The 24,420-nt window shown below is 53.0% G+C and overlaps 1 protein-coding gene across 6 annotated transcripts in view; it reads left to right on the plus strand.

Annotated features, from left to right (window-relative positions):
* Positions 1–1,130: 1,130 nt before the first annotated feature.
* Positions 1,131–24,420, plus strand: part of MYT1 (myelin transcription factor 1) — a 68,795-nt gene continuing 45,505 nt past the window's right edge. For 2 of the 6 annotated variants that reach the window (XM_070587839.1, XM_070587838.1), the window contains exons 1-2: positions 2,068–2,316; positions 22,066–22,166. In XM_070587839.1, coding sequence (XP_070443940.1) covers positions 2,205–2,316; positions 22,066–22,166 — 213 coding nt within the window. In that variant the 5' untranslated portion in view covers positions 2,068–2,204. Of the gene's footprint in view, positions 2,317–3,754; positions 4,198–22,065; positions 22,167–24,420 lie in introns of those variants that run through there. The other 4 variants (XM_070587837.1, XM_070587840.1, XM_070587843.1 and 1 more) reach the window with 4 other exon arrangements.

The raw sequence follows: 24,420 nt of genomic DNA on the forward strand, positions 1-24,420 counted from the left end.
CCCGTGCAACCCTCCCTCGGCCTGTTCATATGTTTCTGCCAAGACGCCAAAGGGACTAATTAGCTGAGTGTCCCGTCAGTGCTCAGTGCTCTTTTCTGGGCAGCCAGAAAGGAGGTGACAGACACATGCTCCCTCCGGAGCGAGGCCAGGGCCCTGGAAACTGGCCTGACACCTCCCCTTCCAGCTGATCGTGTGGTTTGTGGAAATAGCCTCACGTGGCGAGGCTGCCCTGTCTATGGGCTTGTCCCCAAAGGTTGCAGGTGGGAAGGCAATGGGCAGGAGTGCATGTGTGTCCAAGAGCAGGGGCTCTGAGGCTCTGGGGGAAGGCCGGGCGAAAAGAAGGAGTGAGTGCACCTCATGTCTTTTGTGCTTGTGACTGGAGATGTCCACCTGGGACTTACTGTAGTAATGGGGCTTTGGCTGGGGCCACTGATGCTTATGTTCCCATCACATGCAAACTCACTCTGTGTGTGTGAAACACTAACACAGTGTTAGAGCAAGGGTTAGTATGTGAGCTCCACAATAATCTCCCACATGTGTGTTTGTGGGTATAAGTATGTTCACACTGTGTCAAAAGGTTGGTGCGTTTGATATCTCAGCATGAAACAGTCTCACAATATGGCCCAGAGCGTGTGTGTGCGTGCGTGTGTGTGTGTGTGTGTGTGTGTATGAGAGAAGCTCACAACCAGGCGAGTGTGAGACAGGCACACAAAGTCAGCCCAGGGTGTTGGTAAGAGTGGCTCTGGGTTTTGTTTGCTCCATCTGCCAGAGCCTGCCTGGGGCAGCACCCCCCTCGCCCTCAGCTGTTCGTATACAATATTAATGCTGACCATCTCGCTCGCACACAACGGCCCTAATTGTCGTCTGCAGCTTTAAGGCGGGCGCCCATCTGCAGGGACGCTTTCAGAGGGAACAAGGAAACTCTCACCCCCAGCTGGTCACCGGAGAAGGTGGTGCCAATTACAGATGCAGAAAGTTCAGACCAAAATTACTTGAAAGAGTTTTTATGAAGCAAATGAACTGACACTTGGAATGTCTGTGTGCAGATTTGCACAAGTAATTGCACTTTATTTGAAATGATCTTACCGGCTAAGCGACCATTAAGCCTGCTCCACCGGCTTCCACAAAGCACTTCCTTAGCAAGCACTGCAGCCACAAGTTTGGTTTTGCAAATCTCGCCTTTTCTCCCCGTGTGGAGTTGGAGGACCCTGCATTCAGACAGATTGTTTCCCTGAGGATCTTCCTAAACTTAAAAGTCTCATGCAACTTCTCCATGGATTTTTATGAAATAAAGTTTAAAGGAACAATGTGCATCACGCTTAGTTATGGGAAAGACAATATTTTATGATTTAAAAAACTCCTGACAGTGTTTCACCCCGCGTGGGGAAGAAAGTTTTCGGTCTACCTTGCTGTGGTCACTTAGAGGCAGAGCCGGGATCCTCGTCTGGAACGGCCTCTGCCGGCGCGGCCGCGGCGATCGCCGGCCTGGCTCGGGCTCGCGCCGAGAACAAAGCCCGGGCCTGGCGCGGGAGCGCTGTCCGAAGTGCTGATCCAGTCGCGGGCGCGCCTGCCGCCCCGGCGCGCGGCCTGAAGCCGCGCCGAGCCTCGGACTCTTGCCTGCAAAGTCCCTTCCTCCTCCTTTCCTGTGACTCCTCCTTTGTTCTCTTGATGGAGTCAGCTAAAGATTTTGAACCTTCATTCATCAAAACTCATCTTCCGAAACGGCTCAGTGGGAGCTCCCAGAGCTTCTCTCCAGGTTCTTGGAACCGGCACCGATTTGAAGTTTCCCAGCACGTTCCAAATGCTAGCACGGAGCAGCCTCAGGTGGAGTCCAGAGCCCCATTCCCGACCACCAGAGCCACCCCCTCAGGAAGCCGCGCTTACTCAACGGAGGAGGGGTGAAGTACTGAGAGACTTAGGTTTGCGCAAATATAATTTGGGTTACCTGAAAAAACAATTATGCTGCACCAGGTCTTTTTGTGGCACATATTGATCTCTCCCTGATGTTACCTCTGTTTGCCGTTGTTTCCTAAGTTTGACCGTCACACATCTGAATTAAATACCTCCATGAAACACTGCGCGTTGCTGGGGAATACGGCTGATTCAGCACCGGCCCCCTTTGATTTCATCTTCATTGAGGAACAATGGCGAGCAGGTCTGTCTAAGCCTGCAGCCTGCCGATAAGAGTTTCATAGAATTTGTGAATGCCAAAGGTTTGGGATGTACAATATCCCAGCCCTCGCAGCGTGTCCGGAGGAGACAGAACACGGCTTTTCAGGAGAGCTCTCCGCGGGATATGTCCTTCTGTGCTAAGGGGTACGAGTTTACGAAAGGATAAAAACAATGGCAGGCAGTCATTGTAGGAACCTCAAAAACTATTCTCATTTGCCTAATTAATATTTCATCCTCAGCTTGACCAGTGAAGGCTTGTGTTTATTTCCTTTTGCTCAATCTAAAAGATTGCCCTGAGTACATTTTGTATCCTATTTGTTGAGAATAATGTTTGTGCGTATAGGAACTGAACATACTCACTGTAGGATGAAGCTCGGTCTACACATAATGTGGACGGCAGCACTGCGTGCTAAAAATAATTGCTTATGGAAGAGTTTTAGCTGATTTTCCAAACATGCTGTCTTAGAGAAAGCTAAATGTTTTAGTTCTGTCTCATTCATGCTTTTGGTGGCCTCAGACCTTCAGTGCTAATTAAGTTGGGGATGTTGTGTTCCTGCATAACTTTCCAAGAAATGCTATCTGCTGTCTGTTGAAATCTCTGCACTGAACTTCTGAGCCATGACTTTTACTGGCTCTCACTGTGGCCCGTGACAGTCCATTCTTTGCAGGTGTCTGAAATTCAGTTTGTGTCGTGTTTCACAATACAGTTTCTAACAACCTGATTATGATAACGGACAATTGTTTGCCTGATTCATAAGTAAGAAAAGGGAATTTGGATAGTAAGCAAGAATACCTTGACTCCTGGTTACTTTTACTGAGGAAATTCCTATATTTATCCCTGAATCTGGAAGAATATCACAAATTGACAGATGAGCTAGTGGACAATTGGGCTGCTTAAAGAGTGGATGGACACATCTACTGTGTGTGTTACGGATTTTTCTCCTCTTGATTTTCGTTGGATAGCTCCTTGCATGCAGTTTAAAAAAGACTCAAAAAGATAGAGCCTAGAACTTGAGTGGTATGCTCCCCTCTGGCTGAGATAAACTTAGCGGTTTAGGGCGTAGAGTACTTGTGCCTCAGGGATATCCAAGCTGTCTTTGAGGGGGTTTTATTATTTTAAAACTTAAAACAAAAAGTCAACATGTGATAAAAGAAAAAGATCTTTTTCTGACCCATTCTTTGTGTGTATAACTTTATTTTTTGGTCTGTGGCCATTAGTACCTTTTATGCACCTAAAAAAATACATATCCTTTTAAGTCACTGATCCCTGAATATGCAGATGAGCCAGTATGTCCCCCTCTTGGTTCATCTGAATAATAAATTCTGCAGTCCGTTTTTATGACGGTAGGTCATATTCCCAGCCACCAATAAATATTGTGAAGTGCTTTCGCTGCAGCCGTGCTAACCCAGGGCATCTGTCATTCCGGTTGCTGCTATTAGGAATTATTGGACTGAACCACTGAAGGAGAAAGCAGAGGGGGGTGAGCATGGCGCTCGTGACGCTCTCTGCCCTTTTGTGTGTTTTGCATAAAAAACTCCAATCGTGCTGCATATTAATTATAAATCCTTGTGGGTAAATGCAGGCACCTTCTGTTGGCTGAGGCTTGGAGCGGGAGACAGGGGTTCTGCTGGCCCGGGCACCTCTCACTCCCACGTCAGCAGATCCATCTCTCTGATGCTATACTGTAAATTTATTTCACCTCGGAGAGTAAACAGATATATTGGAGCCCCGAGGGTTCATGGGTAGCGTATTTACAAAGGAGCTCTCCGCCAGCCGTGCCACCGCTGCTAATGAGAGCCGTCATTAAGTAAATGAGACGTCGCCTTTAGCTGGCTTAGGAGTTCGCACACTGAGGGGAGAAGATATTTAATTGAGACCCGCACAGGCTCCCCACATGTGACCGCTGGAAGGGAGGCAGCTGCCTTTCCTCTCCTCCCCCGGCGCCCTGCACCCCCCATGTAAATTTCATGATTGCTTTCCGTGATGTCATTTTGAAAGAGGACAGACAATAGCTGTGGGGAAAGGTAAGTCAATGTTATGTTCTTTCGCTGACAAAGGCAGATATCCAGTGCTTGGCTTTTCTGGACAGGGAGAGGGCACGCCAGCGGAGTTAATTTCTAAGATGAAGGCTTTCTTTGCAGGAAAAGCAGGTCTGGGGATGGCTTTTTAAAACTGCTCTGTTGGTCTGAGGCTTTCTTCTCCTCCTGGGTCTGCCCATGGCTGTTTTCCTCCTCTTTCTCTGTCCCTCCCTGGCTTGCTCACGCACCTGGCCTCTCTGAGAGTCTAGTGGACACGTTGTGCGTCCAACAGAAAAGACATTGTGGGGAACCTTGTATCAAGACGAGAAACTTTGTGTGCATTTCTGGAGAGGAACGCAAATCCGTCTGCAGCCGTGGGACCCAGCTGCTACGTGCCTGGGGAAAACGCTGGTCCCTTGAGCAGAAGCTCTCTCTGGAGTGGGAACTTAGAGTTGGGGTACCTCGTGTGTGATCCCCCCACCCAAGACACCGAGCAGAGATGGTCATGTGAGCATTCTGTCTTTGCGTGTCACGTATTTCTAAACTTAAGGAACAACATCTAGGGTGCCTTATCTGTGGGATAGACGCACAGAACTGAACATCGGCCGTTCCTCTCAGTTCTTTTCTCACATGTGTTGGGGATCATGAGTGCTGTTGTTTAGGGTGTTGGTGTAACTGGATTTGTGTAGTTAAAACTAAGAATTAGTGTTGGCCAAGAAGTCGATATGAGCTCTGAGCAACGTGCTGCCATTTCCTGTAGGGTAACATGTTCTAGGGCTGTGGACTTTGTTCTGTCCATTGGATTCTCTTTCTTCTTTGTGAATCAAGAAAATAAACAAACCCACAGTGGCTCTTGTGTTCTGGCCTGGTGGGTCCCCACCATGAGCATCCCGCTTGCTCTTTCTGAGTCACTAAGGGCTTTTCTTGTCTCAGCACCACCTTTGCATCAGTGGACATCATTGGCTGGTAAAGTTGGGCATTTAATTTCTGAAACAAAACATCTGAGAGGTGGGTCGAGTAGTAGGGTGTGAGCTCGGTCTTGGGCCATCAGACTGTGTCACAATAATGGCAATAATGACAGTGATTATCATCATTATTCTTTTGGGAGAGGGAGATGGGAGAGGAATTTTGCCCTGGTGGCTTAAAAAAAATCAGAGAAGCCTGAGGACATCTCTGAGGCTGGTGGCTGAGTGAACAAAAGGCAGGAGGGGTGCTGGGCAGACTCGGAGGGGATGAGCCCTTGGCTGCGGTGTGGTGGGGCATGCTTGGACCCTGCCTCCTCAGGATGCTGCAGAGCCAGATTTGCCCTTGCTCTTGCCTGGGGAAGGCTGGGCAGGTGTTGGGGAGAGGCTGTCTCCTCGCCCCAGGGTCCTTCCCCTCCTCTTTGGCTGTGATTATCACCCCCTTCCGGATGCCCGTTAATTAATGGGAAACAAAAGAGTCAGAGAGTGGGGATTGGAGTTTATGGTGCTGGCGGGGAGGGTGTAGCCAGCAGGGCAGGAGCGCACTGTGCAGAGGAGGCCAGGTCAGTGCTTGGAGAGGTCTGTTTGCAAGAAGGACACAGCTTCATGAACCTCTGTCCTGTGGGGCTGGAGACAGGCCCTTGCGTGACCCCCATCCCCTGGGCACCCAGCGGCACTGGATCTCACAGAGTTGTTTTCAAAGAGTTGAATGTGGTGGAGGCCTTTCTGTCCTGGAACCGCCTGGCTCCAACCCCCTTGAATCACAATGTGGGCCTGGGAGATCACCCAGGGCAAGGGGCTGCTTCTGTCTAAAGAGTAACCCTCAAGAGGTGCCCACAGGTGTTGAGGCAGCCCCAAATATTCAGAGCCAATGCACCAGCCCTCTTGGAAGATTCTGGCAAAGGCGACAGTCACCTATGACCCCGAATTCTCCTGGTGCCTGAGAGAGGAGAATCTGCTCTGAGATGACCCCATGCAGTGGGCAGAACCTTGGGGCTACAAGATTGCTCTGCTCTCTGGGGGTCACAGCAACTTTTATGGGAAGCCCCGTCAGTGTCCAGAGGTGTCAGAGAGAGGCCTGCAGAGAGTGTGCTGGCACGGGAGTGCTCACCGGGCACTCGGATCTGCCCCAGGCACCTGAACCATAGCCTTGCTGACTTTGACTGGAGCTGGCCTGTCTTCCCTGCCCGCACTGCTATGGCTGTGCTGGGTGCTCTCCCTGGTGCTGCCCAGAGTCCAGGCCCCTCTGTCTTCCTCTAGCCTGGGGTCACTGAATGTGCCCAGGAGGACATGGGTGACTCTGTGTGGGCGTGTGGGTGGGGGCAGAGGGGATCTGTATCAACTCTGGTTGAGGAGACTGTGGTGTGCATGCAGCAGAGGCCAGCTGACCGCCCTCCTGGTGGTGCCCATGCCTGGGCAGTGGCTGCAGAGTGTGGACAGCTGGTTTGCCTGGACCAGCACAGGGCAGAGATGGTAGGACAAGGTGCCTGCAGACTCACAACATGGCAGAGAGGTGCCCCTGGGCCTCCACAGCTGCCCTGATGGTGGTGGGCAGGCTGCTGGGGCCGGGCTCATTCTGGGTGGACTTGGTGTTAGAGGTGCGTCTGCCATGGTGGGGAGTGAGTGAGGCACGGGGCTGTTCACCCCCCACCTGAGCTGGGGAAGGTGGGACAGGAGCTGCTAGAATACCTTGGTCAGCACTGGCCTAGAGTGGATGGGGAGGCCAGGAGCTGGCCCAGCTGGCAGGGCCGAGGGGTGGCAGCCAGGTGGGCGGGGGCTGCTGGCAGTCACCTGATCCTCGGGCAGACAGGGCCCTGGGCGGCAGTCACATTGACCGTCATCAGGCCTGTTGGAAAGACAAACGCTGTGCTGGTACCGCCCTGGAAGCCTCGTTCCAGATCCCTTTTTCTTGGCTTTTACCTTGTGGGAAGCTGGCAGGAGAGCTGAGAGGGTGCCTGGCTGGGCCCCCCACCCGCCTCCAGCTCCTAGATCCTCCTCCTCTGCTCTTTCCTGTGAACTCACTCAGGAATAAATCAGAAGCTAGTTGTCTATAAATGTAATTTTGACGGGAATTTTGTGGTGTGAGTTTTCAGTGAAATGGTCTTTGGGGGCCGGCGTCATTGGGGGATTAGTCAGCCTGAAAAATGCTGTGCTTCCCAGAAAGGATGAGAGCAGCTGCCCCTGGGGCTCCCTGGCGGGTGTGCTGCTCCCTGAAGACCCAGGGTCTGTCCTCTCTTGGGCCTCTCCCCGGGGCAGCCCACTGCCCAGCCCAGGTGCTTCTGGGTCTTTGGGTGGGGTGTCTTGAGGTTCTTGGCATATTCCCTGTCTTTCCTGGACAGTTAAATTCCCCCGGATTTTGCTTAAAGGAAAGCTTGGAACAAAGTGGGAGAGACGTTTTCCACTTAAGATGCTTTTGCTCTCAGACCCCGTTAGGTTGGCTTTAGAGAGAACAGATTAATAAATACTTGCAAGTAGGAAGCACAGCGTGCAATCGACTTCTTTTTTTTTTTTTTTGCTAAGGAAGATTAGACCTGAGCTAACATCTGTGCCCATCTTCCTCTCCTTTATGTACGGGGCACCCCCACAGCATGGCTTGACAAGTGGTGCGTAGGTCTGTGCCTGGGATCCGAAGCTCAGGACCTGGAAGCAGAACAGGAAAACTTAACTGTTACGCCACCAGGCTGGCCCCCAATCAACTTCTTTTCTATCTTCAATGTCACTGGAGCAGACCTGGTGCAAGTTTGAGCCCTTTTGCTCCTCAGTGGACTCCTGCAGGGAGGAGAACATGAGTTTTTCTTGTGAGAAGAGGGGCCTTACCCATTGCTTCATCCTTTTTTCATTTTTAAGTTTGCACTTGAACAAATGCAATGCTATTTTAATCAGATGGCATGGACATTGTAATGCGCCCCAGCCAGGCCGTGTCAGGACTGTGGCCTGGGAGCAGCTGCCGCATGGAGGGTGCATGTGGGACAGGCCCTCGAAGGAGTGGTGTGCTCGGTGGTCCTGCTTTGCTCAGGGTGGCTTGCCAGGTGTGCATGTGGACGTGTGATCCAGACGTTGGGAGGAAAATCGGACTTGCCATATGGGCTGAGCTGCTGACAGATGAGCCTGCCAGGCTCCCACCTCGCCCTCACGCCTGGCTTCACACCTGATCGTGTGCGACTTTGGTTTGAGGGCCCCAGCAGAAGCCATCTGGGTTCTCTCCTTTTTTCCTATTTTGTGGCCTAAAAACCACACAGTGGAAGAGCAGCATGAGCGAGAGGTCCCTGGAGCTGCCGGGCCAGTGGGCTCCTCTCACGGCAGCCAAGGCACCTCCAGGACCCCGGCTGGCCCGCCCCTGCCTTGGAGGGAGGGGTCCTGAGTTCTCTGCTGGTGGGAGCTTGGGTGCATTATGCTCCTGGTGTCTGCTCTGGAGGTCCTAGAGAATCCCCACAGTGCCCGGACCTCCAGCCATCAGCAGAGCCTCAGTGTGACACCCTGGGTCCAGTGAGCCAGACCCTAGCTTCGAGGCCCCCAGGCACCTCCTTCGTTCCCTGCACGTGTGGCTGAGTCAACTTCAGTCTTTACACCTGCAGGGTTTATTGAATTCTGAAAGTACAATGGCTTCGTCAATTGTCCCTGTGGGCAGCCTGGCACAGTTGCCATCTTCACAAGGTGCTTCACAGACTTAGAACCTCGCCGTGACCTAAATGAGGTGCTTCACAGACTTAGAACCTCGCCGTGACCTAAATGAGGTGCTGGGGACAAGGGCCTCCCAGCCCTGGGTTTCCCGGGACAGCAACCATCCTAGGGCCCTGGATTCTGTGATTCAAGGGAGCCTGCCCACCCACCAGACTGCTAAGTCGACACTTAATTGGCTTGTTAGTCGTCGGTTTGCACATGGAACTGTACAATGTCTCACACATTCTACCCTTTCCAAAGTTTCGTTTAGGCAAAAACAGGAATTTGAAATTGTGAGGGCTTACTACGTTTGACACGGTTTTCACTGAGACTGGGCCATCATCTATAAAACGGGACCAGAAATATGGCTGGGGTCATGAGGGGCAAATAGACACGACTGACACTGTTATTTCAACCCCAGTGCCTGGGGCTCACTGATCCATTTAATTCCCATTGACATGCCTGTGGGTGGACACTGTTATTGCCCCGTTTTACAGACAGAGAGCCAAGGCCAGGAGGCCGACTGGCTTCCCAGTGAGCCATGCAGCCCGATGTGAAGTCTCCAGAGGAGCCTCCCTCTGTGGCCCCAGCCCCCTGCTCCATGCCCTGCATCCCAGGCCCCTGTTCCATGCCCTGCATCCCAGCCCCCTGCTCCATGCCCTGCATCCCAGCCCCCTGCTCCATGCCCTGCATCCCAGCCCCCTGCTCCATGCCCTGCATCCCAGCCCCCTGCTCCATGCCCTGCATCCCAGCCCCCTGCTCCATGCCCTGCATCCCAGCCCCCTGCTCCATGCCCTGCATCCCAGGCCGCCCGGCTTGTCCTCAGACCACAGTCTCACCCTCGCTGCCTGGGAGATGTCCCGTGTCTGTCTCCAGCCTGCCTTCCGACCCGACTCTCCATCCCCACGCTGGGTTGCCCCAAGATCCCTGACACGCTTCCCTGGCTCTTTAACCTATTTTTGCCCCTCTGTCAAGTCCTCGTGCAAGTGCCGCCCTGGGTCCCCGGTGGACATCTCAGGCTTCAGTGTTGCTTGCAGGAGCCTTGTCATGGAGCCCCCTCTCTTGGCAACTCTGCTGTCACACTGCGTCACTCTGTGGGCGTCCTGCTCGCCCTTGAGGGGAGCCTGCAGGCCAGCTGGTCCGGGGCCCGCCTGCCAGGGGAGACACCCCAGGGTTTGGTTCTGGTACAGCCGTGGGTGCGAGCCCCAGGTTCCCTTGTAAACACAGGGCACCAAGTTTTCAATGCTGGGCTGGACATCACCACGGAAAGTTCTAAATTTTGGTCTTGAGGTAAGAAGGAAAACTGAAGTGGGAAGAAAAGCTACTTAAACGCTCAGTTGAGGAGTTTTCTGTTTTGAATTTTCCCTCCACCATCTGCTCCTTCTTGAGGTTGAGCTCTGCTTTCTGGTGAATCGAGACTGTGTCCACCCGGACAGAAAGTCAGGCTGTGCTATCCGAACTGAAGGGGTGCTTCTTGTTACTTCTTAATGGTCTGATTTATTTAGATTTTTGCGTAATCTCATTTTATTTCCACGGAGCCCACGCCCCACCCTGGCTCTGGGTGGCTTCTTGAGGGTCTCATTTGGCACCAGAGCAGCTTGGCTGTGAGGGTTCCCCTCCCCAACACACACAAACCAGCGATGTTCACAGTTTGAGCGAGTCGTGAAGACCCGAGAGCTTACCGCCTTCTGTCGTTGGCAGTTCTGATGCTTCCTGGAAACCCCGCTGAGGCTGCCAGAAAAGCCCGTAGAGACCCCAAGGCCCTGAAGTCGGGGACTTCTTCCTCAGTGCAACCCCAAAGGGAGAAGGAAGGCTCCCAGGAGCTCCGTGCCCCTCGAAGCCTGCGGGAGACGCGAGGGCCAGGCGGTGGCTTCTGGGCCCTGGCTTTTCCCGTCCAGCTGCAGATTACACATCTAGTTCCTGAGTTCAGAACCTGCTGAAGTGTGTGGGGTCCCTTTGTGCCCCAGGGTCTGCGCTCTCATGCTGGGCTTGCAGCCTGCACCCGTCGTTAGAGGACCTCAGACAGGCTCCGACAGGAGCGTCAGTGTCTGCTCGTTCTGTGATGCAGGTGCGTTCCTGAGAGCACTCTGCCGGGATCTCATCAGTGCAGCCGGGACCTGGGCGGGTCTCCCCCACCCCCGTGTGGCCCAGTCCCTCCAGGTGAGGGCCCCCGTACCACCCAGAGTCACTCAGAGGCCAGTGCCTCTGCTCTGTGTAAAGTGTGTTTTCTCCAAATTCTGCATTCTGCTCAGTGTTGGCTGAAGGCACTACATTCAGATTGGGAAATGCACATATGCCCCCCCACCCCAATATTTCTAAGTGTAAAAGGCAGCAGAGTGGGTTGTTGCTGGGCAGTGCTGGGAGGCCCATAGGAGGGGTCCTCCCCGACCCCCGGAAAATTGGCCTGAGCCCTGGAGCTGGGTACAGTTGAACTTTCCAGGGAGCAGCCACTCAACATCGGCAGCCTGGGGTGTGCTCTTCCCCCTCAAACAGGAATGCTCCCCTGTCCTGGAGTTGGAGGAGTAGGGGTGGGAGGAAGAAAACAGAGTGTTGTGAAAACCATTGCCTCGAGGGATTTGAGGCTCCAGAGCTGCCGGTACTGGCGGGAGGGTGCGCCCCCTGCTCTCCTGCCTGGATTCCAGGTTGGGGGCCTGAAGGCCCCTTCCCTTCTGCACTGGACATGAGGAGGAGCAAGGATGAATTATAAAGGGAGTTTAGAGCAGCTTTTCATACAAAGAAGAGCCCGTTCTAGTTGGGATACCTTTGAGGGCCTGAATAAAGTGTGGTTTCAAGGAAGAAGATGGCGTCCATCTCTCCTCTCCCCGGGCTGGGCAGTTCTGCTCCAGCAGAATCCGGAGCAGGCCCCTCCTGATCTGGGGAAGCCAATGTGTCCTCTGAAGACTCCAAGACCCACAAGCAGGGTTCCCCAAAACCAGCCCTCTGGTCTCTGACCTTTTGGAGGAGGCCTGTGCTGTCCCAGTCCCTTCTCGTTCCTTTGTTTTCCTCTGTGCACCGGCTTCTGCACCCCAGGATTGAGACAGGCAACTCAGGAGGTCTCTGGTCTGAGAGTGTCTGTGATTGTGGGTCAGAGAGGCAGGCCTGTGGGTCAGCCTTCTTTCCTGAGCACCTGGGTGGCCCGGGCTCTGGGCCTTGAGGGGCAGGAGCCACGCACACAGGTGAGGGGTGGGAGGGTCCTGAGGAGGGAGTTGCAGGCCCTGCGAGCTGTGGGTGGGTGCAGCTGAGAGAGCAATGCTTCCACAGCTCCTTCCCTGGGCTGTGGCCTGACTCAGCCAGCGGGGTGGGCTGTGGGGTGGGAAGGAGCCGTGCCCTACTGCCTCCTGCACACGCGGTAGCTGCATCCGTTTCCTTGGGGCTCCTCCCTGGCTTCTCCTGGCCTCCTGTTCTTGTCTTTCTTGTTGGCCTGGGGGGTCTGGGAGGATGCAGAGCTCTGGGGAGCTGCCTTCCCCTGGCTCCTTGTCTGGGGCTGGAGCACATGCGTCCAGCCTCTGAGATCCTAGAGTGTCCTGGGGTCTCACCGGCCTGGATAGAGGTCCAGACTGAGGTCACTAATGTTGACCCCACTGTTGACCACCACTTGGGGTGACTCGTTCTCCATGAAGTCCTGCGTGCGTCCGCATGGGCAGGTGTCCTGGCACCAACCTGGGTGTTGGAGGTCTGGCCCAGCGACTCCAAGACAGAGGCAGCTCAGCAACATTGTGCCTCTGGGGACACTCCTGCCTGCCCTGGGGCTGAGCCCCATCCCGAGACCCTCCCTCCCCTGCTGGCAGGCTCGCTGGCAGGCCGCCTGGAAAGCGCATCCTGTGATTGGGTTTGGAAAGTCATTATTACTGCCTAGCAGTTTAGCTGTTGTTTTTACAGCGTTGGTAAGGTTGAAAGAAATAATAATAATAATATAAGAAAGACTCAGCCGTAGTAACTGCTTGCAACATGCTATTTGCATTTTTAAGGAAACACTTCTTTGAGACAGCCTGGGTGAAAGGTCACTATTTGCATATAAATGGAAAAGAAAGTGTATGATGCTGGAAGTTACATCTGTATTATTTTCTCAGCAGTGAGCTGCTGTTGGAGAGATTAAGGGACATGGCTGCATTTGGCTTTTATTGAATAGAGAAAGTACCAGCGAGGCTGATTTAGAAGCAAAATAATGAGAGAAATGTGCAAAGCTATAGAATTGCCAACTCCCTCTGCCCCCACCTCTCTCCTATCATTTTCACCTAAACTCAGCAAAAGCAGGTCTGTCTTTGCTCCACTCAGCAAGTCTTCATTTTACTTCTCTCTGAATTCCAGCTTAAAAAAAAACAGAAAGAAAGAGAGCAGAACTTGCCCTCATTTTCCCCTCAACCCTGTTTGTGTTTCCTGCCAAAATCTAGTCCAACGAGTGGGACGCCAGTGCTGCCTTGAGAACCCTCAAACTCAGGAACAGAGACCCCCCACTGCAGCTCCGCTCTTCCCAGGCAGGACTCTCAGAAGGGGCCCCTGGGGCTGGGGGAGAGGGCACCCGGGTTCGGGACCTCTGGGAGGCTGCAGGAAAATTGTGGGGGGTCTCGAGGGTGCCCTGCCTTCCTTGCAGACCCTGCCAGGGACCTGCAGTGTCCAGGGCACAGGCACCACCTCCTTTTGGATTTTCAGGGCTGTGGGACTCTCCCAAGGGCTTGTCCAGCCCGTCTGTCTCTGGGCTTTCCAGCAGGCCCCCGGATGGAGCTGATGTCCCCGGGGAGCCAAGCCCAGGACACTTGAGCTTTTGTGGGCTTCACGTTGAGGAGCAGCCCTGGGACTGTGGGGGGCAGACGTGTAGTTGGAGAGGCCTGAGCACCCCCTGGGTCCTGGCTTCAATCTGTCCTCACCGGGCTCCGGTGACCACTTGCTACTGAAATCACACCCTACGCTCCATTATTTCTAAAAAAATATATATTTTTTAAAGATTTTTTTAAAATTTTTTTCCTTTTTCTCCCCAAAGCCCCCCAGTACATAGTTGTATATTCTTCGTTGTGGGTCCTTCTAGTTGTGGCATGTGGGACGCTGCCTCAGCGTGGCTTGATGAGCGGTGCCATGTCCGCGCCCAGAATTCGAACCAACGAAACACTGGGCCGCCTGCAGCGGAGCGCGGGAACCTAACCACTCGGCCATGGGGCCAGCCCCACTAAAAATATTTTTTGAAACAATCTCAAACTCACAGAAACAGGACAAAACTTTTTCCTGAACCGCTTCAGAGTTGTTTGTCAAGTCTGTGCCTGTCGCCCGGAACACTTGCTGGGGTGCTTCCAACAAAGGGGCTGTCTCCTCCAGAGCCGCCTCACTGGCGGGTCCCCCCATGCTCAGACGGCCTCGCGCTTCTCCCGCCACCTCAGAGGAGGGCTCGGAACCGCGAGGCCCCTTGGTGTCTTGGTTGGTCATGACCTTCATCCCTTTGAAGGGCACTGGTCAGTTGCTTGTGGAAGGCCTTTCAGTTTGGGTTGTTGGCCGTTCCCTGCGGTTGGGCTTGGGCTGCACGAAGACCAGGTTTGAGGCTCTTTTCCCCACGTCCTCACACCGATCCTCATCCTCTGCCCGCTGCTTAGACGGTGCCACCCAGCATCTCTCCTGCTGCAGTCACACTCTCCCTTTTGCACTTCATCAGTATTTGGGGGGAAGGCACTTTGAAACTATGAAAACACCTCATTCATCATCAAACCACCAATTTATTCATTTTTGTTGACATCTGTATAGATTCACGGAGCAGTTTATCTTTTGGGTTATAATTGCTATTTTGATGCCCAAGGTGTCCCGCTGGCCCCTGGAAGCCCACCAAAGCTGGCTTCCCGTCTTGTGCGCCTCAGCGCTCGGGATGCTTCCTTGCTCACCGTGCCTGAGCCAGCCCCAGGCACTGGCTCCTTTAGTGCTGGGAAATTATTTTTTATTATTTAATTCATGCTTTTCCTCCCATTTTCTTGGTTCCTCTTTCTGGAACTTCAGAGTTGATGATTTTCCTCCTTGTCTCCCATTTCTTTGTTTTTTTGTTTACTTTTCTAGTATATTTCTTTAGCTGTATCTCCCGACTCTTCTGTCGGGTTTTTCATTTTGGTTTTATATTTTATTTCCAAATTGGGGAAGATGGATGTGCTGGTGTTGTCTTCCTGAGTAACTCCCACACCAGTTCCACCCCCTGACACTGCCTGGGCCAGGCCACCTCCCCTCTGTCCAGTTGTCACTGGCTCTGTCCTTGTTCCTGCCCCTAGCTGTTGTCCACAAGGCGGATCGAGGGAGCTTCCTAAGGCTTGTGTTTGTTCATCCCACGCAGCTTCCTGGTGCACTGTCCCTCAAGGTTCTGCCCACAGATCTAGGGAAGGTCCAGGGAACAGGTGTCTGGGGTGGGGCCTCACTTTGAAACTGATGAGAAGCTACGAGACCTCCTCTGCAGCCCCTGGGAGCTGTGTGATGTGGTGTGGGCCTGTGTGCCCTCTGAGGGCCTTGTCTTCCAACCTCTGGGGGCATGGTCCTGACCTCAGGGCTTCAGGGTTAGAGATTCTCTGGGTTCAGAGGGTGGACTTCCGGGTTGTGGTCCCCCCCAGATGTCTACTGTGACCTGTGGGCAGTTTTGTGAGGGCCTTAAATTTGTTCCACGTTTGTGTTCTAACCCTTTTGTTCCTGCCTTTCTAGGCTTTGCCTTAAACCTGAGCAGCAGCAAGGAGGGGATGGATGAAAGTTGTGATGAAAAATGGGAAAAGAATTTTCCTTTTAAATGGCAAGTTTCGTTTATACTCAATTCTAGGGCCCAGCTTTTCAATGGATATGTTCAGTTTATCTCTTTGAAGTGGAGTGGAACAGAGAGGAGGAGGAATCTGCATTGCCAAGACCCCATCCCACACAAGGGCTGCTGAAAGCTGAGGTGGCCTGTCCTCCAGGGCAGAGGGCCCACTGCAGGGGCAGCCGGAGCATCTGTGGTCTGGCAGCTCGGTGACGCACATGCACAGGCGGGGCACGGAGCCGCGTGCTTGGTTTGTTATGGGAGGGAGGAGATTGGCTGCAGCCCTCGGCTCAGCAGTCGGCTGCTGGCATGTCCTGCTTTATGGGGTGAGAGCTGTGTCTGTGCTGCTTTGGGTCGTGGTTGTCTTCTCTTCATCCCGGTTGGTCGAGCTGCTGCAGGGCGGGGTCTGAGATGCCTTGCTCTGCCTTCCATGGCCCACCTCACTGCCCTTAACCCTTCCTCCTGCTGCAGCCCTGGGCCCAGCGCTCCGTGGCCCCCAGGATGAGGAGTGATGGGCAGTCCAGGCAGGACCAGGACCCAGGCCTGGGAGAAGTTTCTTCCCTTTGCAAGAGTCCCTGGAGGTGGCCCTGCTGCTCGGCCACATGCGTCCAGGCCAGGGACTCACACATCATGGCAGGAGGCAGTTCATCTCTTGTCGGACAGCTCCTGTCGTCAGAAAATTATTTTGATGTGAGCGTCCCCTCTAGGGTCCTTCTAAAGCTATCCAGAACACACTGAATCCTCCTCCCGCTGGACGGCCCTGACATGCGAAGCAGCTCTGGCCCATCCTCACTCCAGTCTCTCCCCTGACCTGGTATGTAGCAGGAGCACCTGTCCCCCCTTGTCATCCACAAGGCTCATGCCCCGGGGTTGAGCAGGACCCTGCACAGGGCGTCTGACTGCACAGCCTCTGCCCCTGTAGAGGTGGGCACTGCACCTCCCTTCCTGAGCCCGGGTGAGTGAAGGCTCAGGGCGAGGCCGTGCATCCGTGAGACTGTCACACTAGGCTCTCTTGTGTGTTCCATTGCCTTTTAAAGGACAGCTTTATTGAAATATAGTTATAGGTCATATGCTTCCCCCATTAGAAGTATGCAGTTCAGTGGTCTTAGTGAATTCATAGAATTATACATCTGTCACTACAATCTAATTTCAAGACATTTTCATCCCCCACAAAGAAACCCTGTGCCCATTAACAGTCGGTCCCCATTTGCACCCTCCCCCAGCCCCCAGCAACCACAAATCTACTTTCTGTCTCTATGGATTCTCCATTTCCAGACACTCTATAACTGTGGAACTGCACAATATGTGGTCTTTCTTGTCTGACTTCTTTTACTGAGCAAGATGTTTTTGAGGTTCACCCACGTTGTGCCATGTGTGAGTATTTTCATCCTTTTTATTGCCAAATACCATTCAGTCATATTTCTACCATCCATTCAGCAGTTAATGGACATTTTGGTTGTTTCCACTTTTTGGCTAGTAAGAATAAAGCTGCGATAAATAGTTTTGTACAAGGCTTTGTATGGACATATGTTTTCATTTCTCTTGGGTCTATACCCAGGAGTGGAATTGCTGTGTCATGTGGTGACTCTACGTTTAACATTTTGAGGAAATGCCAGACTGTTTTCCAAAGTGGTTGTGCCATTTCACATTTCTGTCAGCAACGTGTCCATTTTACGCATTCTCTCAACACTTGTTACTGTCTCTTTTTAAAAAATGTTACACCCATTTTAGTGAGTGTGAAGTGATATCTCATTGTGGTTTTGATTTGTATTTCCCTGATGACTAGATGTTGAGCATCTTTTCATGTGTGTATTGACCATTTGTATGGCTTCTTTGGAGAAATGTCTATTCAAATCCTTTGCCCATTTTTAAATTTGGTTATTTGTGTTATTGTTGAGTTCTAAGAGTTCTTTATGTATTCTGAATACAAGTCCCCTATCAGATATATGATTTGCAAATATTTTCTCCCTTTCTATGGATTGTCTTTTCAACTTAGTGGTGGTATTGTTTGACATACAAAAGTTTTAAACTTTGGAAAAATCCAATTTATCCATTTTTTCTTTTACTGCTTGTGCTTTTTGTGTCATATCTAAGAAACCATTGCCTAACTCAAAGTCAGGAAGATTTACACCTAAGTTTTCTAAGAGTTTTAGCTCTTACATTGAGATCTGTGATCCAGTGTGAGTTAATTTTTATGTATGGTGTCAGGGATCCAACTTCATTGTTCTGGCTATTCTATGTTACTTGAATTGCTGTATGAATTTTAGAATCAGTTTGTCAATTTTTGCAAACAAAATGAAACAGCTGGAGAGGTCACAAGGGGTCAGATTCTGGCAAGATTCAGAAAATAGCAGTGACAAGATTTAGGACCCAGGACCATCCCCAGCGTTCATGCTCGAGGAGCTGACAGCTGAGAGGGGAGAGGAAGAACTGAGTTTCGTGAGAAACAGATGTTATCGTCAGGGATGGGAGTCAGAAGAGGAGTTGTTGGCATGGCGAGTGGAGCAGAAGGAGCCTGCACGGGGGATGGAGGAGAGGCTCAGGTGCAGAGGTAAGCGGCAAGGTCCACCACATGAGGTCACGATGGGGATGTGACGTGGATGCTCCCGGTGGCCTTTGAGGACCGCTGTTCCGGTGGAGGGCTGTAGATGGAGGCCAGCTGGAGAGGGGACTGAGGAACAGAGTCAGCAAGTCTGAGTCTGTAAGAAATATAGTTATGAAGGAGGCAGAGATGGAGAGGTGGTGGGGCTCGGGTGTGGAGTCCAGGTGGATTGTATTTTAAACTTGAACACCTCAAGGAAGAGTCAAGCCCAAGAAGGTCCAGCTGAGAGGGAGCAAGATGCTTGAGAGGAACATGAAATATGATTGGTGTTCCTGGGACATTTTAATTGGTGCTGGGAAGGGGGATACCAAGCCCGGATGGAAAGGTTAGCTCAGCTGGGATGCAAGACCCCTCCCCATGTCAGGGACGGGGCGGGGACAGAGGAGGCCTGGGGCTGGGGCTGATGTGTCCCCCTGAATGGTGACAATCTCTTCTGGGTGTGTGTGTGTGTGGGAGCATGGGAGAGCCAGAAAGTGGGCTCCCCCCAAGTGAAGACCCTTCCCCGTCTGCACGTTGAGTGAGGAGTGTGTAGTCAGAGCTCCTGGCACCAAAGACAGCCTCTGGCCACCAGAGACACAAAACCTAGAGAGGATGCCGAAGACATTTGACTTCCCGCAGTCGCCACCTGGGCTCTCCCTCAGCCTTCCTGCCGTCTGTTCTTACGTCTGAGGTGGGCAGGGAGGGTCTGGCACAGAGGAAGGGGTTGGTCTGTCAGTGCTGGAGCAGGGCTGGATTCAGGGCCATCTAGGAACCATCCCAGGAGGACAGATCCTTCTGTGCAGGGCCCTCCAGAAGACTGGGGTTGGAAGTGGCCACAGACACCAGTGTCAGGAGGGAGAAGTGTGTGCTGTCTGTGTCCAGGGTCCCCAGGCGTGCCAGTGGGCATCTCTCCGGGAGGCCTCAGGGCACTACAGGAGGAGGAGTGCTCTGGCTCTAGGGCTTTGTGATGCTGTTTCACGCGAGATGTCGCGTCCCAGGCTTGGCTGCGCTGGCCACGGGTCTGCAGGGATGCTGAGTTGGAGAAAGTGGCATCATTAGGAGAGGGGTGGGCAGGCTGTGGCCTGGGTCAGGGCTCTGGCCCAGCGAGGAAGACACCAGTCAATCTCCCAGGAGATTACCCTCTCTGGAGGACGTGTACGCATCTGCTAACAGGCCCTGGATGCTTTTCTGAGCTTGTCTGCCCTCCAGAGTCCTGAAAAAGTGAGTTTGGGGCCTCTGTGAGAACTGATGCTGGGGCAATTGGAGCAGCCAGGGTGCACAGTACCAGGTCCCAAGGAGAGGTCACATCCAGTGCCACCGTCCATGCCACCTGCTCCCAAAAGGCTTGTTTGCCATTTGTGTCTATGAGCAGGGATTCAGATGAGCCCATTAGAGACCTAAGAACCCAAAGAAATGGCTTGTCTTGAGGAAAACCTCCTCCTCACCTCAGATTCCTGGTGCTAAAGGCAGTGATGTCTCCACGTGTTCACAGGGCACCAGGTGCTGAGGAGGCACTTTCTACACCTGCTCTGAATCTCTGCACAGCGCTTTCCTCCCACCTTACGGATGAAGAAGGGGACTCAAAGGTCAGGAGCCAGAGCTGCTCTGCCCTGCTCCACCCCTGCGACCCACTGAGAGTTGCTGGCAGCGTGACCTCTGGCGGGGCATCCTGATGGGACCCCCACCCCCGTTTCTGTGCAGGGCCTTCCTTTGGCCTGGAGACTCTGCCTTAGTTTTGGCATGTGTGGGCTTCATGTGCTTCCTCTGTGCAAGCCGCAGTGCTGTCTGCTCAGTGCCTTCAGACAGGAGGGGTCTTGTCTATGGTGGGGCCTGGTCGCATGCAGGTCCGGGTGGGGGACCAAGAGGGTCCCTCAATTGTTTCCCAGCAAAGGAGAAGCACTGGGGAGCTTTACTGGGCTTCTAGCAGTGACTATAGTTTGCTGCCAAAAAATTCCCAAGAAAAGGAAGGAATTGTCTCAAGGTGGAGCCAGGTCTCCATAAACAGGGTTCTGGTCTTGGGGGTGCACCTCATTTGACTTCACTGCGTCCCAGGTCGCGGCACCAAGACGTCACTAGGGTGCTGTTCTGCTCTCTTGCCAAGAGGAGGCAGTAGTGGCTGTTTAGAGGTGGCGAGCCCAGAGCGGACGTTTTCAGGGCCCCAGTGCTTTGCCTGAGCAGATGTGGGGCTGCGGAGGTCAGAGCTGACCTGTGACAGGAGCACAGGACTTCACTTCCCTGGGCAGGTGAGCGTTGAGAAGCACCTGTGAGCTGGTTATCTCCCATCAATCAAAAAACCAGAGGTCCCTCTGCAGAGACATGTGAATTCACCTCTGCTGGGCTTCTCCTGGAGCAGGAAGAGCCCAGGGGAGTCCCACTGGGTGGGGGCACTTCTGGGGCACCATGCTGGGGAGCCGAGAGGGAGGGAACCATCCTGCGCGCAGCACAGTCTGGGGTCTTCTGTCCTTCCCTCCAGCTGTCAGCAGACGTGCCCCGTGAGCTCACGTATTTAACATATGTTACTGTGATAAGAAATTCCGTTGAGCCTTCAGGTCAGTCCGGTGTGCAGGTTTCTGCAGTGTCTTCTCTCCTGGGAGGTACATGGGGAAAGTGAACCCCATGTGCTTTGTGTCTGGGATCTCCCAGCTCCCACTGTCACCATGTAGACACAAGGAGACTCTCCTCCCCATTTTGAAGCATGAAACATACCCCACGGCCTGCATGAGTCTTGTTGATTCACCTCCTGAATTTCTTCCCTCCCACCCTCACGAGGTGAGGCTGCCTGCTCCCTCCTCCCCCATCACCCAGTTTGCAGTATCTTCCTTGTGAGTCCAGGGTCCTGGGCAACTCCCAAAGGCTATCCCCCACATTCCTATCATAGTTTTGGGAATTTGAATACCCAGTGGGTGGGCCTGGACCCACTGGGAGCATGCCAAATGACCGTTACACCTCCAGTCAGGCAATCCTCACAGGGGTCCCCTGCAGGTGGCCCATAGCTCAGTGAGGGGGAGGCACACAGTCGGTGCACACAGTAGGCGCCAAATACTGCTGGTTTTACCCATTCCTTTGAAGACCTTACATTAGGCTGTCTCCTTGACAACCAGTCTTCTTCCCTCTATGTCTGTGCTCCTGGAGGTCACAGGAGCCTTTCTAGACAAGAGGATGCTGTGGCCAGAGCCACAGGGCTGCCCAGGGCAGGAGTGGTGGAATTCTAGAAAAACAGCATTTGGGGATGCACATCAGAGAGGTGAAGGGAAGGAAGATAATAGGTATGACAACAGTGTGCCTGACCTGCCTTCAGCACAGTCCGGACTCACTTCCAAGGAGAAGCAGAGAGCAGGAGGCAGGAGTATTCATTTCCTGTTTTATTGTTGGTTACTTAATGACCTTCCCTTGAAACGCTGCGGTTGTAGAAAGCAGGTTGTCATGGAAACAGGGAGTGCCTTGCCAGGGATAGGTACACAATGCACTTCTTTGTCATGTCCAGCTGATGCCTTCAGCCTCTGCTCAGACGCGTTAATTTATGGGAGGAATTAAATATTAACTGGAGGCAGAGACACCGGGAAGATGCTGGGAACCGGGGGAAAGTGCTAGACCTTGTCTAACGGGCACCAGCCTCCTGGTTGCAGTGGCCACACCCACTCCCTAAAGGCTCCCTTTAGGCGTGTCCCTACAGCACCGGCTAGAGCCAGGATGATGCTCAGGAGTGCAGGGTGCTGGGAGCCTCCCAGGAGCATCCCGATCAGTGATTTCCTCAGAGCTCTTGCCTCTTGTCCCTGGAACAGCTGTGGGCCCAGGATTTTGTGCATCTTTCTGGGGAAAGGGGAGACTGTGTAAATGCTGTGTGAAAGAGTGGCCCAAGTTTCTTGATTTCTCCCCTTGAGCTGGAACAGCTGCCATTCATTAGATTTTCCTTTTCTGCCCTTCAGAAAATGAGTTCCGGGGTGAGCTGCTGAGTCAGAGGTGGACACACGGAGACAAGGCCAACAACTGCAGGACCTCGAGACTCCTCCTGAGCAGACACGGCAAGGTGAGGCGCTTGGGGGGAACTCTCGCCCTAGGCCCCCTGGGTCCCGGCAAAGTTTCTTCTCACCCCCAGCATGGAGCACAGAGGTGACTTTGGCCTAGTCGTCCTCAGTCCAGATTAGGACCGTCAGTGATCTGGTCACTTCAAAATTAAGGGAAGAAAAACGACTCTGAACAGAGTAAAAGTAAAATGTGATAGCAGAGTCTCACCTCCAGCAGGTCCTGCCCTGAGGTGCAGTCACACCTGGGCTCCCTGACACGCCTTGGCCACTGCCCTCTCCTCTCCCTGCCACGGCTGGGCAGGCTGGGCATCCCTGACAGACTTTGCCGCAGGAATTCACGGGGTCTGCTGACTGTTTCCATCGTCCCCAGTGGAGGCAGATGATACGTGCCCTGCTCACCCCTGAGGGGGCTCATCCCTCAGGCTCCCCGCCTCCTCAGGGGTGCCCTAACACTGGGTGGCACCTGCGCTTTCAGCCACACCAAAGCTAATTCTACGACTTCCCGTGACGTGCTCAGGTGGAGCCAGGCCCCCGGGCCCCGTGGTCCTCGAGATAGCAGTGCAGGTGACAACAGGCTTGGGGGCATCCATCCTCAGTTCTCAGATTCTGATCTCTCATTTTCTTGACGTGTAGACGCCATCAAGGATCCAAGCCACAATCGGGGTGTGGCCACCAAGGCTGGCAGCCCAGGGTGGGCGGAAGACTGGCATCTTAGGCGCAGCCTCCTTCGAGGGTGCTTGGGTTTTTCTCTTGCAGCCCAACATTTTCCTTTTGAGTCTGGTGACTAGAAAGTGCATCTTAGTGGTCTGTTATAGTGCCTGGTCAAGCACCTCATCACACTTTTATTCCTGTAGGATTATCAGTTCTTTGCTGAGCTGTGTTGGAGCCTGAGGTGAAAGGAAAAGTCAGTGACATGGATCATGTTTGTGTTTAAGTTTTTGGTATTCTATTCCTCATGGATTTTTTGCATTAATTTTGATGTTTTAAAATATTACAGTAAACTATTATTTATCTTGATCACTGAGGTTTTGTTTCCCCTTAAATTTGTACCTGGGCCAACACCTCACCCACCTCACGCCCTCTCAGCCTTGAGCATGCAAGGAAATCATGTAACTGAAAAAGTTACTTGATTTGAAGTCAGGGGCTCTGGGTGAGGTGTATCTACAATTGCTGGAGCTGTATAAGGGACAGTAGGAATGTTGCCGTCCCCTTGTGGCTCAGGCATGACAAGCTCGGAGGTGTGGGACCCGCCATGAACATGCGTGATGGCCCACGCTCAGGTTCTCCTGGAGCATCGGCTGCTTCACAAACACTCCATTAGAGAGTCATTTTCCTCTAGTTTGGGACGATAGGGCCTGAGTTACTGTTCTGAGCAGAGAGTGGGCCAGAGAAGAGGGGAGGATGTGCTTGTGAAAGGACTATGGGGCTGGCAGGTGCTGCTTTCTGACTGAGGAGCCCGAAGACGTCACAGCACAGGGGGAGTGGTGGCCTCGGGAGAGCAGAGCATCACACAGTGACAGCGGGACCGGCCTCAGGCAGCAGGTGGGTGAGGCGGGAGCTCAGTGCCTGGACAGTGGTGAGAGCAGAGGAGGCCTGTGTGGAGGCGGTCAGAGCCTGTCTCTGAGTTCAGCCTCTGAGTTCAGCCTTGGCATTGGGACAGCTCAGGGATGGTTTGGAAGGGGCTGTCAGAAAAGATCAGCTTGTTGTGTGTTTGGAGGAAATGCTGGGCATTGTGCTTTTTTTTTAACTTAAGGAGAAAAGGGGTAGTCGTTGATGGTAGGTCCTTAAACCTTGTCTTGACCTTGAAGAATGAAACCTTTGAGCCCCAAGTCACATAATATTCAGTGGATGAGTAGAGATGTGCAATCCAGAAAAGGTTGGTTGCATGTCATTTAGCCTTCTTCCTACCACTCCCAGTGGATGCTCCTATCGAGGGAGGGAGGCACCACCAGGCGTGGCCTTGCTGACCCGCCTCCATTGATGTGGCTGGATTTTTACCCCTGGGTAGGCAGAAATTCCATTTATGTTGGAGTTTTAAACAGATGGACCCAGACATGGCTGCTTTATCAGGATATCTATTTTGTAGCTATAATTTTAGTTTGGGGGTTGGAGTGAGCCACAATCCCATGCTTAGAGATGTCAGGAGAACCCCTCCCAAGACACGTTTTAATAATGCTCCGTGGGGTGTCCTTTCTACAACCCTAGGAGGAGGCTGGTCTGTTCAGCTGCCAGTAGGTCAAATAATGGGTGGAATGT

This window comes from Equus przewalskii, chromosome 21 (genome assembly GCF_037783145.1).
Source record: "Equus przewalskii isolate Varuska chromosome 21, EquPr2, whole genome shotgun sequence".
NCBI classification, from domain to species: Eukaryota; Metazoa; Chordata; class Mammalia; order Perissodactyla; family Equidae; genus Equus; species Equus przewalskii.